Here is a 17604-nt window from a genome sequence, read left to right as displayed (position 1 = left end):
TAAACAGATGTTTTAGTAAATCTTAATTTATTGTTGTTTGACTTGTTTTTCATGTTGTATTGCTTGAATGTACTTGTATATGTGCTTCTTGTTAATACTTTTGCACCAAATTTTTATTATGTACTAATCGTATCCATCTAATTTGAAAATGCTCGTGGGAGTAAATAAACCAAATGAATTAATCAGTACTAAAATTATGCTTGTACGATAAAGTACAAATAATTACCTTTACTTTAAAGACTCTATTAAAATTGATTGAAAAAATACTAAAATTAAGAAAAATCGTATTATATACTCAAATAAGTAGGCAAATTCAGTTTACTATGACAAAATTTATACACATACATTGTTTCTTGCTACTAATTATCTATGCCCTTTAATTTGTATGTAATTCGTAATACAGTATTTTTTACAAACGTTAAATGTTAAAACTTCTACAAATAGAAACATTCAATGACCGCATGACATTGCTTTTCTTTAAACTTTCTGTTTAAATTGAATGGTACTCTAGAAATTCTAGAAACTTCTTAAACGTGAGTACGCATTTATGATTCCAGTAGAAATCACAATAACCTCTGAAACGGTAGTGTTATTACTTATTACCTAAATCTTCTTACTCATTTTATAGAATTATACGGAATACTCGTGAGTTAGTAATGTTCAGGAATAATTTATCAAAATAATTTCATTTTGACATAAACATTGTTGAGAGTAACTAACGCGTGACGTCGGGTATTTTTTATACTTTGAGTGCACTCAATTAGTTTACTAGAGTCACGATTTGCTTAGATAACTTTTAACTTTTCTTTGGTCAAGGTATGACAAAGTAAAGCAAGACTATGAACTAAATCTAGTACAATAATATTTGCAATTCAAATTTTACTTGCAAATTTGAATGACTTACTTCGCTAAAAGCCTGTATTGTATGACCTTATCTCCATTTGAATAGCAATTTTAAGAAACAAACAAGTGCATAATAAACTGTTTGCAAAACTAGTTTAAATTCAAAACATTGTCGTGAATGCGATATATTAAATTTCGTCATAAATATTGTTTATATCAACATTTGTTTGAATGAAATTCGTTACAAATGGCAGTCATAAAAAGAACCTAAGTAATTTTTTTATTTATGCATTACAAAAAACACAATGTCGAATCCTTTTAAATATTCTACTAATGCACTAACTACAGGTTAAACAGTCGATGTGATGTGGTATAGCAGAATATGAGGATCTATCGGCCCCTATGAATATGAGCAATGCCAGTTCTAAGAAAACGATATGTTGGGGCAAAGTCCGATAAGTTGCTGTATAATATAGTATTTGGTATATAAATAAAATGTTTATGGCTATTTTATAAAACCGGAAACCTGGAACACATCAGTGATTATTATTATTGTTAATGCAGCTAAAATCATTGAATTAGTTTTTAATTTTAAAATCGTTTAAATTTACTCGTATGTAAATAAATGAAAAATTATCAATTTGAATGGTTTGATTACAACTCTCGATTTCAAAATCATACAAAAATATCTGAAAAAAATTTAAATTCAATATGTTCTTATCAACAGAAGTAAGTAATTGTGAATAATAAACGCTATTCGTGAATTGTAATTATTTGGAATGAAATATTCGTAAGCTATTTACAATATAAATTAATTATTATTCAAAAGTTTTCCGAATTTGATAAACAGACAAACTAATATAAAATCGAATCTCCCGTGTTTATGCCACTATATATAAAAAAGTTATTTTATTTATTATTTTTTCCGGTTTTCGTTTTTGGACTTCTAAGCTTCTATTAAATTCAAAATTTGCTATGCTAGGTAACCTACAGTATGTATTTCTAGCCACATCCGTGCTCTTTCATTCAGAGATAAGTTAATTTATTTTTCTCCGCATGCCGCTTGTGTCTCGTTCTTGTGTATATGAGATCTTCATTTGAGACTGTGAAATAATAAATACAATAATATAATCATCGCTTTCGTGATGTCGAAAGTCCAACAAAGGTTATTTGCAGTTGGCCAGAGTATTTCAAGGTACAATACATACAACAGTAAACAAAATAAATCTCAAATAAGCGACGACTATTTTATATTTTTGCGAACGACTTTGGTTACTATTTTTACTACAGTGATATTATGTGCGAATTGTTTTTTTAATACAGATTATTTAAAATCGCATAATTAATTTAATTATCATTCATCGAGTGCTCAATAATATCATCCGTTTGCATTTTTATTACATTCAATATTGAACGCGAATATTGTCGAAAATGTTGATTTATTTTTGACATAATGTTTAATAAAGCGATTAATTTTACTAAAGGGGTTTTTTGTTTATAGATAACCTAGTAAGTCACCAGCATCATCATGGCGTCTGATCCAATATCAGTGACAGATTTCTACAAGGGGAAAACTATCTTCTTAACCGGAGCGTCTGGATTTATGGGAAAAGTTCTGATCGAGAAACTTCTCTACAGCTGCCCGGGAGTCACCAAGATCTTCGCCCTCATGAGACCCAAGAGAGGAAAGTCTGTCAATCTGAGGCTCGAGGATATGTGGAAACTGCCTGTAAGCATTTCGATTATAATAAAAAATATTTTACCCTCTTAATCATATCGGCATCACAATAATAACTGAACACCCGATTTACACTGGTGTAATTAACTTTCTTTTGAGAAATTTCCGATTCTTTGGCATTGCTGTGAACACCTTTACATTTACTTCTTATAATCGTCAAATCGTCATTTCAGATGTTCAGCAGGCTTCGCGAATCTCAACCCGGTGCAATGAAGAAGGTGTATCCCGTGCAGGGAGATGTCTTATTCGACAATCTGGGGCTAGACAACAGCACGCTGGAGCTTCTGAGGAACGAGGTGGATATCGTGTTCCATTGCGCAGCCACCCTCAAGCTGGAAGCCAACTTGAAGGACGCCATAGACATGAACACCACGGGCACCTGGAGAGTCATCCAGGTGTGCAGGGGCATGGCCAACCTGAAAGTGTTCGTGCACCTCTCCACCGCGTTCTGCTATGCGGACTTTGATAAGCTGGACGAGAAGGTACACGCATTTCTCGCTCGGCGCTCACTGGTCACTTGCATAATTACAGACTCGTTGCGTTGCGCGTTGGCTCGTATTGCGAATTACTTGCGTATTGTAATTCAACGCGCTTGATTGCATTCCTACTTTCTTAATAACAGTTTTCAGGTTATGGTGATAACTTGCCGATTTGCGAAAACAAACCTGAATGTTGCTACATGTGTGCGTTTTCAAAGTTTCCCTTCAATTTCCTGAAAAACTGTGAAGTTGAAATTTATTCATTACAGAATATTTGATATTACCTGATGATGTACGTACATTTTTAACGTACTTTAATATCGCACCTTAAAAATAACCAACACAAAATATATTTTTATGAATGTGTAAACAGAGTGCTTACTAAAAAAATTGTAGAACGATACGGCGCATAAAGAACTATTGCTTTTATAAAACCGTATTTTTGTGTTTAAGTAAGAACTCCTAGCTTTCACTGTAAATAAGTAACGCCTCACAAAATCGTCAATTTTTGTGTAGTGTCACTTTACTTTTAAAAGTGCGATAAGGGGCTTAACTACATTTCATATTACATAAATAAATATTATGCTGTAATCCATTGCCTGGTCTGCGGTCCCGATTATATATTTATAGAGAATGTCTTTAGGATCGTCTGATTTGGTGCCAACAGAGATAACTCTCATTTTTTAATCGTGCCTCTTTATTGTGCGCTTTTATTCTACTCTCGTATATCTTATATTGTTTATCTGCTTTATAATTAATTTATTTTAGAAGAATTAACAAGCATTTTTTACTAAAAAAATGTAAGGTGAACGATTACAAGTTTATTTGTGGGCAAGAAAGAAGTATCTATCCTTTGTAAATAACACTTTAACCCTTCAAGTACAAGCGTGACCAGCATGGTTACAGTGGACAATTTCGCCGAAAACTCGTCTCTTTCGTTTTATTTTTTAGTAAATATGGTTGAGTTTATTTATTATTTAAGACAATATATGTCCTGTAGTGTGTGGTGAGCCACAATAAAATAAACATTGTGGGGAATTAATGGCTATTTTTTAGTCAATACACGAGTTCATAAAATACTAAAATTATCGTCCTTGCAGGGTCAATCGAAATTGCGTCTAATGTAAAACATATTTTTAATGCGTCTTTTATTTTTAATGTGTTGTGACATTTAAGTTATATCCACACTTTTCATTTGCACGAGAAATTGAAATATATGGCAGAAGAGATTTGAATTTTTTTCTGTTTTTTAGTTTGCAAAAGTTTTAATGAATATTTCAGTAAATAATTTTTTTTTTAAAAACTCAATCATTTAGAATGGTAATTTATTATCAAAAAAATAACACAAACATATTTGAGTTTATGGATTTAAGTCTTGAAATTGAGTCTTTTTTCAGCTCCCCTGAACATTTTTTAAAATTGATCGTCCCTTCTGCCATCTGATTACCGATTTATGCTGGTTTGTTAAATACAAGCAACATTCAAACAGTTTTCAACGAACGATTAAGCTTTAGAAAAATAAAGATTACCTAATAGATTATAAAATCATTACGAAGGAACGCAGTTCGTATCACAAACTAAAAGTGTCGTGCCGATTAATATCCATTTTCTCATTCAATTAAAGAAATCCTCAGGCAAACGTGCACGTCATATTCGAGTGTGATTAGTTATTTTGCTCATATAATATGTGTTTAAAAAACATTATGATTATTTAATTGACAACAATCTCGTTTTTTTATAATATTTTTTTGAAACGATTCTGAATGCGCATAAGTTCTTAAAACTAAGGAAAAATAATAGATATTTATGTATTTAAAATATGTAAACAAATCACTTTTGACAAATTGCGTTTTCAGTTTAAAAATGTTGTTTTTAATAACTGTATTATTTCACATAGATATCAAAACAAAACAGATATTTGATTATGCGAAAAAATATGCATTTTTACAAAAATACTTTAATATGTTTATGATAGTCTCCATCTAACTTGGCACAGCCTATTCTAAGATGGAAATTTTCTATCTTTAGAGCGTAAGTAGTCCTATACTAATAAAACAATAACTAAAACGACTTAACTTTAAATGCCTAGCTAATCAAATGTAAGAAATTAAAAATCTTGTTGTAATTAAATCATTAAATGTTTTCTAAGTTACCTTGGGAGACGTTTGCTTCTTAAAAAACTAGATTTTACGATTTGAATGGCATATTTAATTCAAAACTATCATTTTTAGGGTTAGTGACTTTTACCTGAACGGTGACAAAATTGCGGTTTCTAATGAACTACAATTTTTTTTTTAATACGTGAAATGTTTATTAATTCATTGTGTGTAGGTAGTTATATTGTTACAAATACAAATGCATATTTCATACATTTCAAGCATAATACTGATAAAGCAAAAGACTTTGAACATCACTTAATTAGTTATTATTTTACTCTACCGATTTAAGAGTAGCTAGTAACAGAAATTGTGTTATATGTAGAAATTGAGTACAAATAATTTAAACATATTTCAAACAACAAATAAATTGTGCAAACGAAGTATTCTGAAAACAGCAACAAATTTTCAAAAAAAAAATAATCATCTTGTTTCATCTCGAACGTAATGCGTGTACCTTTTTATGATTGTGCTTAACTCATAAGTTTATTTCCATAAAATTCTGTGACACGTGTTTTAAAATTTATCAGAGCGTGATATAATTTCTAAAATAATCAAAACATGAAAGTCACTTTATCCCGGTTAATTTTTAAAACTACATCGCGTCAAATTCGTTACTTCGGCCTGTATTTTTGTACTTGCACAGGTAAAAGAAACGAAAATATTTTTCGTCAATATAAAATACATTCATATTTTTTTATTGAATTTTAAAAACATAAGTACATAGTAGGTAGTATGGGTACTCATTATGTAATTCTTTTTTGTGTAAATATTGAAAACATATAAACAATAAAATATCTTTGCTACTTATTTTTAATCGGTTGTGAAACAAAAAATACATTTTAAGCAAACTGAACGAAAATTTTGATGCGCTTGAGAGCTGCTTTTAAAACATTATTTTTTTAAAGATTTTATGAACTGTTGATAGAATTATAACTTCCTTCCATATGCATAGAAATGTAGTAGTTGTACACTTCGTCATTATCTGCTATTATGTCATTTTTTTCTTATTTTGCTAATAATACCCCTCCCCCTCCTACGCGCCAGTCTTTAGGATTTATTTTTTGTCCTTATGTTTGTTTGCAATATTATTTTTCTTGTAGAACATTGCTTGTCTAACTAGGGTTTAAACCACGTTCCGACCAAGACAAGGAATATGTACATAAAATTTCCATACAAAAAATAATTATTATCTTATTATATTTCCAGCAGCTTTTCATCTGAGTTTATCTGTGCGACCTATTTTTAACCATTTGTGGCTCCTACATAAAAAACGACAGCCATTTTACACTTTGTTGAATTGTTTGTAAGGTAATCGACTCACCAGCTCATCCAGAAGACCTGATGCGCCTTATTCAGTGGATGGATGAGAAAGCTCTTGACAGCATCACCCCCACGTTGCTTGGAGTCCACCCCAATACATACACCTACTCCAAGAGGCTGGCTGAGTGTCTCGTAAGGAATGAATACCCAAATATGCCCATGGTCATCGCTCGCCCCAGCATCGGTAAACATTTCATTTGTAACAACATAGTCTACTATATTTTGAGTATGTTTAAATTTGCAAAAAAAAGGTTTTCATAAATTTTATCTCTCTGTGTTACAATGCTCATCAATATTGATGGACTCGGGGGTGAAGTTCAGTGCACGTCAACAGACATCAATTTGGACTTACTTAAAGCATTTTCCATCAAACCAGCTCTTTTATTTAACAAAATTATTAATTAACAGATGAAATAATTGAGAAGTATGAATGGATACAAGGGTAGAATAGTGATGTTGCGTTATCACTTAAATTAGTAAATGACAAGTCATAAGCCACGCCAAGGTCTTTTAAAATCTGGCACTTCCCTCCCCCTCCTCCCATGCTCTCAAAAAGGTTGAAAATCCTGACCTGTTTAATTCAATTCAAAATTTAAAAAGTCCCTCGCCGAAAGACAACCGAGTGAAATTAAAAATAATTCAACTTATATGACAGTCACGAACCATTGACTTCTTCTATGGCGTAATGGCTAAGACGCTTGTCTCATACACAAGAGTTCGGGTTTAATTCCTTGTGAGATCGCCATTATTTAATTATATAAACGATTTGTCTCAGCCTTGATTTTCTGTGCAGTGATAATATTGTTGATATTGGACTTCTTGGCTCGCTGAGCGCAAAACATAACATATTTTATTGAAATGTCAGAGTTAAAAATATGTATCTGACATAAAATGTAAATGATGACCAAAAATCTTTGCCGACCAAAATAAATTAATAAGGTTTTAAATTATTTTGAGTCCCGAATTCCTTGATAATAATTTATTATCTAAAAAGGGTCAAGACTTGGTTTGGATGAGTTTGATAAACTATCTAAGGATTAATACAAATGATTTTTTTAGTACTTAAAGAAGTTGAATTCTTCTATGAATTCTTATTAACGAATAAAAATAATTCGAATTCGTATTAAAGAATAAGAATTCAAATGTGTTATTTTGTCAATTTTAGTACTTCTTCTTAGACTAGGTTGATTCATCAACAATGTTTTGAGTTTGCCCAATTTTTTGTAGACAAGGACTGGATTCAAATGCGGTGGATCGGTATTTATTGTTTTACAATTATTTGATGCCTTGCAAACGCAATAACCAGTATACCATAAGACCAACTAATCCCCAGTCGATTTCCTTTTGCAGGATTTATACCTGAGAGTACTCGCTAAATATAAATAATGATTTTGATAAAATTATCATTAAAATCTCTTTTGTTAAGTTTTACCACATTATTTTAATTGGGTTGTGTGTGGTCCCGTGGCTAGTGTTGCGGACTCACTCTACCCCAACTTGATTTCCATTTTCTGATCCTGAGTTATTTACAACTCGTTGAAAATGGTCACCAAAATTGAAAGATTTGGGTAAATTATAAGAATGCAAATATTTTTTTATTTTAAAAAAAAATATATTAAGTGAAGTGTCATATTGATGTTTTTAAAATCATTAACTATGGAGTTAAATATATATACAATCTATTTTCAATGGGTACAAACGAATCTAATAAATGTCAATCCATTATAATTATACCGTGCCGTTTAGATTCAGACGATATGTGTGAAATAGGCTATTCTCCGTCGGATATCACGCGGCTGGTTTGTTTGTTTGGAAATTCTTGTAATAATGAACAGACTTTAGGTTAACGAGACTTTCTACAGTGAATGATTCAGCAGAAAGCAATTGATGCCTTATGCAATAATAATATTCAATCTCATATCACATGTAGATTATTATTTCAACTCAACTTAATAAAAATACACCAAGTTCGTAATGTAATATTTCAAAATTATTTATTGATTTTGCATTTTCTTCGATTAGTAAAAATGTTTTGTCAGTAATTTCATAAAAGGTTTTGATTTACTTAAAAATAACATGTGCTTTTTGAGCATTTTAATTACTATTTTTAGTACGATTTTTAATGCAAAGCATTTGATTAGAAACGTAACTGTAAAAATTGCGAATTATTTACAATTAACAACTTAATCATAAAATCATACAATTAAAACATAACGACTTTTGACTTTTTCTTGAAGACTTTTTCCCTTTTAAGATCTAGACAAAAATTTAAATCTAAAGCAGCTTCCAAATCTTACATCGAACGCACTAAAACCAACATCTGCTAATCCCCTAAACTTTATTTGTCTTATATCAAATCTAAACAAAAACCTTCTTGAGCATAGAAGAGCGGTTGCAGATCAATTATTCCTATTTAAACTTTTTAACAACGTCATAGACTTCCCATTACTTACAAGTTCTTTAGAATGTATTGTACCCAACAAGACAAGACTCAAAACTACATGCAATTTGCCGATACTTTGGACTAACTACAAAAAATGTTTTTTTCTTTAGCGCATATCATTAAAATATACCTAATAACGTTCTCTCCGATCACGCAGACATTTTCCATCTCTCCTATACGAAATATAGACGATAACAATTTGAAATAATTATAGATAACTTATATAGTGCCATTTTCGTAACATAATACCTCAAGGGCGCTTACGATTCCTAATAGATAGTACGCCTGTTAAGTTATAAGATGTCAGTATATACTTTTGTTCATTATTATGTTTTGTACCTTCAACAATATTTTTATGCAACTAACATTTTTTTCTATTCTTTAAATCTACTTTATTTGTTTTTAAAATATTTACTTTATTTTTTGTTAGACGTGAAATACGTTTTTTTAATTTTTTTATTCGCAAATTCTAAACCGTAAATTTCTCAATTTTCAAATTACTTTTATTACCTAACTGTGGAAAATTTATATCGACTGTTTTTACAATTTTAGTTTCTGTATATTCTTATTTTCTGTATCCAATAAACGTAAAAACTGTTGTTTTTTTCCCAAATATACAAATAAATAATGTAAAAATCAAATTGACAAATATTTTCGTTAGATACCCTTACAGATACCATTATGAAAATATTAAGTACAGGCATCGACGCGCGGCGGCAGCGTCGCTTTATGCTCTCTAGAAAATAATTCATTCTGCTTACGATTCAAGGACGTTTTATTATTATCAAATTTTGTTTTATTTCTTTTATTTCCTATTATTTCTTTGTTTTAGTGTGCCCTTCCTGGGAGGAGCCTTTGAAGGGGTGGGTAGATAATCTCAACGGACCTGTGGGGCTCATGATTGGGGCTGGCAAGGGTGTCATCAGGTCAATGCATTGCAATGGGGATTACCACGCAGAAGTCATACCAGTTGACACCGCTATCAATGGCCTTATCGTCCTGGCCTACAAAGTGGCTTCGACCAAGCTGTAAGTCAAAAAAAAATTCTTCAAAATCTTTAGTTTTTAATCAAGGTTTTGCATAAATTTAACATTAAAAAACATCATAGGGCTTAAGGGCTTAAAAGACGGACACTTATTTTTTTATGAATCGGAGACTTGGTACTGAAATGATAAAGTAAAATAAAGGCATAAAAATTCTACGTGGACTGACTAAATAATAGACGACGAGACCAAGAAGCTCAACATTCAGCAAGACGATGAAGAAAAATAATATTTATCAATAGAAACACGATCGTTCTCATTAAAGAGTTTTGATTTTCCGAATAACCAGATTAAACGATATTATGCGTACAGAACTTAAATACAGTGCTAGATGTTTTTTTTAAATATGCTTTGTATTTTTTAGACCTCCGGAAATTCCGGTGTACAACTTGTCATCTGCTGAATCGAAGACTACAACTTGGGCCCAAGTGTTGGAGATAGGACGGGCTACCGTCCGTGAATACCCATTCGACAATCCTCTCTGGTACCCTGATGGAGACATAAGGAAAAACAAGATGGTGCACTATCTTTGCGTTTTCTTCTTCCATTTGCTGCCAGCTTACTTCATCGATTTCATAATGCTTCTAATCGGACAAAAAAGATTGTAAGTTTGAGAAATCACATTAAGTACAGTTACACTAATATATAAACAATAACTTACCATAAAAAAATAGCAATAGCTCTATTTTATTTATTTTTAATGTTTTTTTCTACTGGCAGTTCTTGATGGAACGGCATTTTAATTACAAAAGTAAAAAAAAGTAAATATGTAGTTTAATACCACTTTTATTTATAATTTTCATCGGTCATCGGGTTTTGTCGGCCGGACGATGTCAGTCACAACGAAACCTGGTAACTCGTGAAGATTATAAATAAAAGTAGAATAAAATACACATTTTTTTAATTACAAGCAAAAGTACTGTTATTGTTCAATTTTATTTAGTTAATACACACAATACATAACTTTATTATAGCACAATTGTATTTATTTCATTTTTTTTTTTAATTTACGTAATTTAAATACATAATCTTTACAATAAAATAAACATTTAGAGACTCGTCCACCCAATCGAAATTGCTTGTCAGTGGAGTAAATTATAATTTTCGACAATCTTAATAAGATCCTTTAAGTGTTAAATCCAGTGTTTGACAGCTTGTACGTTTCAAAAAGAATATTACTTATAATTTAATATTTTTTCGCTACTTTGGTTTTTCGGATCTTGTTTATTATTTCAGATCATTCTTTTTGTATTATCTAGTATATCATATTTTTCTATTTCATTCTGGGATGAATGTTTACTCATGTATTACTTTCTTTCCTTTTCAGCATGGTACGGATCCAAAGCCGTATTTCTGATGGTTTAGAAGTTCTTCAATTCTTCACAACAAGAGAGTGGCAATTCGATGTGAGAAATTTCAACAATCTCTTTTTTAATCTTAGCGAAAAAGAGAAGAAAGTATTTCCGATGGACCTAAAGGTTATCGAGGACAAGGAGTTTATAAAGAGGTGCATTCTCGGAGGAAGGCAATACTGCCTCAAAGAGCCGTTGTCCACTCTACCGAGAGCCAGATTTATCAACAATATGTAAGTAGGATTTTACATTACTTCCTCTCGCCGACTTTTCTATATCTACCGGTTTCGAGACGTAACCGTCTCCTTGCCAGGATACCAATTGAACCAACATGCAAGACCTACTATACTCCTTCGCCAAAGTTGTTGCACACAAAAATAAAACCATCATGCCACGCATTTCAATAGGAAATCCCTACATGCATTGATTAGGTTATGTAAATATTTTATGTTGGGGGAGACATGGTTGAAAAAGATTAGAGAAGCCTAGAAGTTATTTGTTGAAATTGGCGGCCTCCGTGGTGTATTGGTCAAGACGCTCGACTTACGCACGGAAGGTTCCGGGTTCGATTCCAGGTGAGAACACAAAAAAATAATGGTGAGTTTTCTCAAGCCTGGGTGTTTTGCGATGTAATTCACCACTGTAATTGGGCCTCCTGGCCTGTTGTGGATAAAAAAAAATGCTAGAATGTAAATCATAACGTAAAATATTCATAATCATTCCCATGCTTGTGTCTGATGGTGCATAGGGCACTTAATTGGCACTTCAGTCACAGTGTCTTAGAAATTGCTCAGCGATTACGTCCTACGTGGCGAAATGGCTCGATTACCGGCGAGAACACAAAAATCAAATGTGATTTTTCTCACGCTTGGATGTTTAGTACTCTAATTCACAGCTGTGATTTTGGCCTTCTAGCCTGTTGTGATGAAAAACAACTTGTTTCAAAAAAGTTTAAGAAATGGGTACTCATGAAAACAAAATGATCCGTTTCAGGCGCCAGAAAAAACACGTATTAATTTAATATATGGCGTTGACTTTGCTGGAATGAAGACCCATGGCATGGTAGGAAAACGCACTAACCAGTTTACCACGAGGCAAACTAAAATCCCCTCGATTTCATTCAGGAGATTTTCGGGAGATTTTTTAGGAGATTTTTATTATTGTATCATTTGAGTCTATACTATTCGTTTGGTCACTAAAAGACTCAGCAAAAAACATTGTACAATAAAGTTTTGCAAAATTATATAAATATATAATCACGGTACGGTAACTTAATTTCAATTCAAATGACGCAATGACAAATAATTCGTAGTGGTTGGTATTAAAATGTCATTTACAGGGCCAATGATAAACTAAATAAAGTGGTAACGTTTCAAGCTATCAATATTCAACTTTTGTGCATATTTTAAAATCTGCATTTATGTAATATCATATAAATATATGTATAGTACTAGATTTACAATCATTACATGTTTTAAAATACCTTACATTCATCAAAAAGTGGGATAATTTAATTAATTTGAAATTTCATATCGCTACTTCTATTTTTTTTTAAAAAAAGAAGAAACATTTGGGATCTTACGATTTACCCAATTATTTCCATTTTTGTGGCCATTTTCAACGAGTTGTAAATAACTCACTATTAGAAAATGAAAATCAAGTTGCGTAGAGCGGGTGCCATCCGTGAGTCCGCGACACTAGCCACGGGACCATAACCCGGTTTGTTCACCACCAAGACGACGATTTTTTTACTTTACGATTTACGATTAGCCACAGGACCACAAGTCGCTTTGAATTCTTACCATTGCGTCAGTGAGTCAGTGAGCCACGCCGCGCCGGGAGAATTGGCTATTAAAAAATATAACGACTTAAAAAGCAAATTAAAGTTTGTGTCTAATTCTTGTAGCGCTACAACTTACCGTTTGTAATTTTGCTCGTATACTGAAGAAGAATGAGAAAAGTTTGTCTTATAAAAAATGGCACAGTAAATCTAGAAATGGTATTTATAATGTTGTGCCTAAATTTCACGTCGCTACAACTTAACGTTAATTATTTTGATTTTATACCAAATAATAGGAAATATTTGGCTGAAAAACAGCACGATTGAACATTTTCATGAGTCAATTTTCAGGTCGCTAATGTTTACAAGTTTAATTTTTTACCAAAAAAGGCCGGTAAAAATTTGACTACAAAAAACCATCATCATTCCGTTTCCGCACCTAATAATACATAGGGCACTGCATTGGCACACCCATCGCAGCGTATCTTGATCATTTTTGTTACATGAATATAAGATGATCAGTCCCACGCTTCAGGTACCAATCCAGGGACTATGAAATGTTTTTAGTATAAAACACCCTTTTAAATAAATATTTCATATCAACCATGTCGGGAATCGAACCCGGGACCTTTCGCACGGTAGGCAAACGTGCTGACCATTACACCACAAGGCCGACTAAATATAATACAAATGCCTTTTTTAAAACATGTAAACATAGATTAAACGAAATCGTAATGCGCGCTGTCGCTCGCGGAACATTTTGACATTTGGTTTCTTAAATTTATTTTTGAAACTAAATAACTATATTTGTTCTGAGTGTACATAACAAGGGAAGGGAAGGGAAGGGTCCACTTACTTAGTAAAAAAGTGGCAAAGGGCTAAGTAGGGTGTGCTTTTGTATTTAATAAATGCCTCAACTTCCATATTCCTTCGCATAAGTGTTTTCCCTCTCTGCTGCAACAATTTATTTTTTTAAATACCTTGTGTATTACGAGCGTGTGTAACAGAAACACCAGATGGTCTGCCTCTGATTGGAAGAATAATAATACTGATTTTGTTTTTTTAAGCCTGTATATTTTGTGATGTGATTTGGTAAAACCGCAGAACGGAGAATTGATGATCTATGGTTAGCGTTTTGTGACAAAAATCTTTGCATTTTTTGAATTACTAAATCCTAATCAATAATAATATAATAACATGCATTTAATTGATTTTTCAGACTCTACTTTGTGGATAAAGTTGTCACGGTGTTATTCTATGGATTCCTATTCTGGATGGTCTACAAATATTCTGCTGGAATAAGATACATGCTACACGTTATTCCCGGAATGGGATCATCTTAATTTTCTTCTTAAGTCGTATGTCATTTTCATTTAAAGCCATCAACATATAACATATTCGTTTCAATAAATGACTAGATTTATAAAACAATTATAAAGTTGTAATTATTAATATATTAAATAAAAGCGAATCACGTAAAAGCACAATTTATATTATATATACAATTATTTTGCACTAGCTTTCGAAAGTCTTTTGTAAATAATAAGTCAAAATATATTTTACAGTCTACTTTTGTAAATATAATTCAATAATTGTACAAAATCTTTCATTTAAAAATTGTTTTTGATGAACACAGAGTCATCTTTGACATCTGTTTACTTAAAACATTCGCATTGTTGTTTAAAAAATATAATAATTAATAATTAAGGTTTTTTATACATTTTTAATGTTTATGCTCTTGTTTTATTCTTTATACTAATGTTAACCTAAAATAAGTATTTTATACAAGAGTTACGAAAAGTTCTTTTTATTTTTTAACTTGAAACACAATAAAGAACCACATAATTATTGTAAATATAATTTAGATGTTTTTTAATGAACTGGTGTTATGGTAATTAATATTGTTAAAATATTGGAATAAATAGTACCTTCTTATTGATTTAGTGTTCTGATTTTCCCAAATTTCAAATATTTAAATAGTTATCAATATCTCACTGGAAGATTTTTAATTTTATTATTTATTTATTACAATGCATAGTATATAAACTAGTATTTACATTTATTTTACTTACATATCTATTTACATCATTTCAAGTACACATAACATTTATTTTTTTTATTTATACAAACTTTTTTCATTCTTCATTTATTCAGGCATCTCTTCATACATTTTAAAACCTTTATACATAATTCAATTTTTAGATTCTGTTTTTTTTAAATGGCAGCCTTATTCTTTCCTTATTTCTAGTAATATAATGGTGATTTTTTTTATTTAGCACTATCTTATTAATGAAATATTTGGGCATTTGATTATTTAAGAATTTAAATACTCGTATAAAAACAAGCATATTACATAACAGTTCCTTTTTTATTGTTATCCTATTAAGATCTTCTCGCATTTTTTCTATTTTATTGTACCTACTTTTCTTCAGCATTATTCTTATGGCTTTGTTTTGAAGTATTTCCAATTTATTTAAATTTCCGTCATTGGCTAAAAATAATACTGTTGAGCAGTAATCTATATGTGGAATGATTATATTTTCATATATGAGTTCTGCAGTATTTATCGTTTGTCCGTTGATGGTGGATTGCCATTCCATAATTTACCATCTTAAGACCGGTGGGCAGCCACACTTTCATCATATATCACTTGGATATCCTCTTCGTCACCGCGTACGTGCAATTCTACATCCAATTCAACCTCTCATTTGGCAAATAGTCATAATCATCTTCTTTTTTGGGCCTCGAATGGCTTATGTTCTTTATCACGTTCACAAAATAATTGTGCTATCCGCGCATCATAATTACCTTGTTCGGCACCTCTATCTGGTATCGTGTGGAGTATTTAAAGGGATACCATTTCCATAGTTAATGATTGAGATAAAATTATAAATGAAATTATCAATAAAACTTCTTGGTTTAGTTTCACTTTTATTTTATTTCGACCAAATTTTGGTCAAAATGAAATAAAAGTGAAAACCAAAATTTGGTTGAAATGAAATAAAAGTGAAATTAAACCAAGAAGTTTTATTAATAATTTCTTTGTATTTTAGCGAAATCATTATAAATTTAAGCAAAAATCTGCTAAGAACAACAGCAAACGCGCACAGATCTGTTAGAAAATACATGAATTGTAAAAAATAAAACTAACTAACACAGATAAAAAACTAATTAACAATATTCATCAAAACGAACCGGGAAAAAAATCAAGTAAAAAGAAAAATTAACTCTCAATTTTACCTCGAGTAGGTGTCTTTACGAAAAAAAAGTACCAACAAAATAGGTAAGTAGAAAGGTGGGAAGACGAACCGGATTACTCTGACTTCTGGAGCTAGGAATTTGCCTTATAAAGGCCAAAATTAAGGGGAGATGACAAATTTAGGGGTCTCTAAGGGCATGGGGTAAGCGCGAGTGGCTGAAGGGAGGCCAGAAGGGTATCGCATCGAAATGCGAGAGTATGTAAACCTACTGCACATCTTAGAGGAGTCTTTAATACGTAACAATGTTGTAAGAGTAGGATAGGAGTATGCGAAAATATGTATGAAGATTAAAACGGGTGCTATAGCTTTTAATTTCTTACGTTTTACCGAATAATTGAAATACCTAGCATGCATTGCCATCTGTTGAAGAATTTTCCAACTCTTTGATAAAACTGCAATCGAATACTACGTTTCCTAAAAAAAAGTAAGATATTTACTTACAGTAATAACCTAATAAAGTCGCCCATAGAGAGAAAAAACCATTCTACGATTATTGACCACGAGCTTAGCTACATATTACAGCAATACAACGGGCCGTAGGTACTTGGGTTGAAAATTGCGAGCGCTAACCGAAGCCGTACATTGCACGTTTGTTGTCAAACTAAAAACCAAACCAACATTTGAAACGCTTCTCTAGAAAATTATTACTCTGAGCATATTTATATTCAAATGGATGTTCACAATAAAATCCATATCCGACCTTTGACTCAAAAATTTATTAATAGATAAACTTATTTTTTTTTATAAATGACGAGTTCAATACGGCAATACTTTGCTATTGCTAGATTTGAGTACATTCATGTAGATAGAATGAACACAATCGAAAGTTTGATATCAAATAAACAATATATAAAACATTTAGTAAAACCACAGTGGGACAGCCTAAAAAAACCTTTAATAGAAAATATGCTCTGAAATACTTGAATCAGTGCACCATATAAAATACTTGGGAATATTTTAAATTGACAGAAGATATCGAATGTATTACACAAACAAATTAAAAACTTTCCCATATCTTCAAGTCGATACGTAATATCTTTTCCCTAATTAAACTTAAACAAGTATATTTTATTTTATGTAACTCAATTATAACTTATTGCGTAATAAGATGGGGAGGCACTAATAAATCAATATTAAAACCTCTCGAATCTGTTCAAAAATCAATAGTTAAAATAATTTTGAAAAGG

The 17604-nt window shown here is 31.3% G+C and overlaps 1 protein-coding gene across 1 annotated transcript in view; it reads left to right on the top strand.

Annotated features, from left to right (window-relative positions):
• The window catches only part of LOC148283791 (putative fatty acyl-CoA reductase CG5065), a 53020-nt gene extending 37966 nt beyond the window's left edge, over positions 1-15054 (top strand). Inside the window, exons 2-8 of the mRNA XM_088243232.1 lie at positions 2345-2572; positions 2755-3063; positions 6528-6723; positions 9815-10010; positions 10390-10629; positions 11353-11610; positions 14377-15054. Of these exons, the coding sequence (XP_088099358.1) occupies positions 2372-2572; positions 2755-3063; positions 6528-6723; positions 9815-10010; positions 10390-10629; positions 11353-11610; positions 14377-14500 (1524 nt within the window). The 5' untranslated portion in view covers positions 2345-2371 and the 3' untranslated portion in view covers positions 14501-15054. The remainder of the gene's footprint in view (positions 1-2344; positions 2573-2754; positions 3064-6527; positions 6724-9814; positions 10011-10389; positions 10630-11352; positions 11611-14376) is intronic.
• Positions 15055-17604: the final 2550 nt, after the last annotated feature.

The sequence above is a fragment of the Micrasema longulum genome, unplaced genomic scaffold, assembly GCF_059751315.1.
Source record: "Micrasema longulum isolate JH-2025_06_02 unplaced genomic scaffold, ASM5975131v1 h1tg000197l, whole genome shotgun sequence".
Classification (NCBI taxonomy): Eukaryota; Metazoa; Arthropoda; class Insecta; order Trichoptera; family Brachycentridae; genus Micrasema; species Micrasema longulum.
Note: the sequence above shows the minus strand (reverse complement) of the source record. Positions and strands in the feature narration are given on the sequence as shown.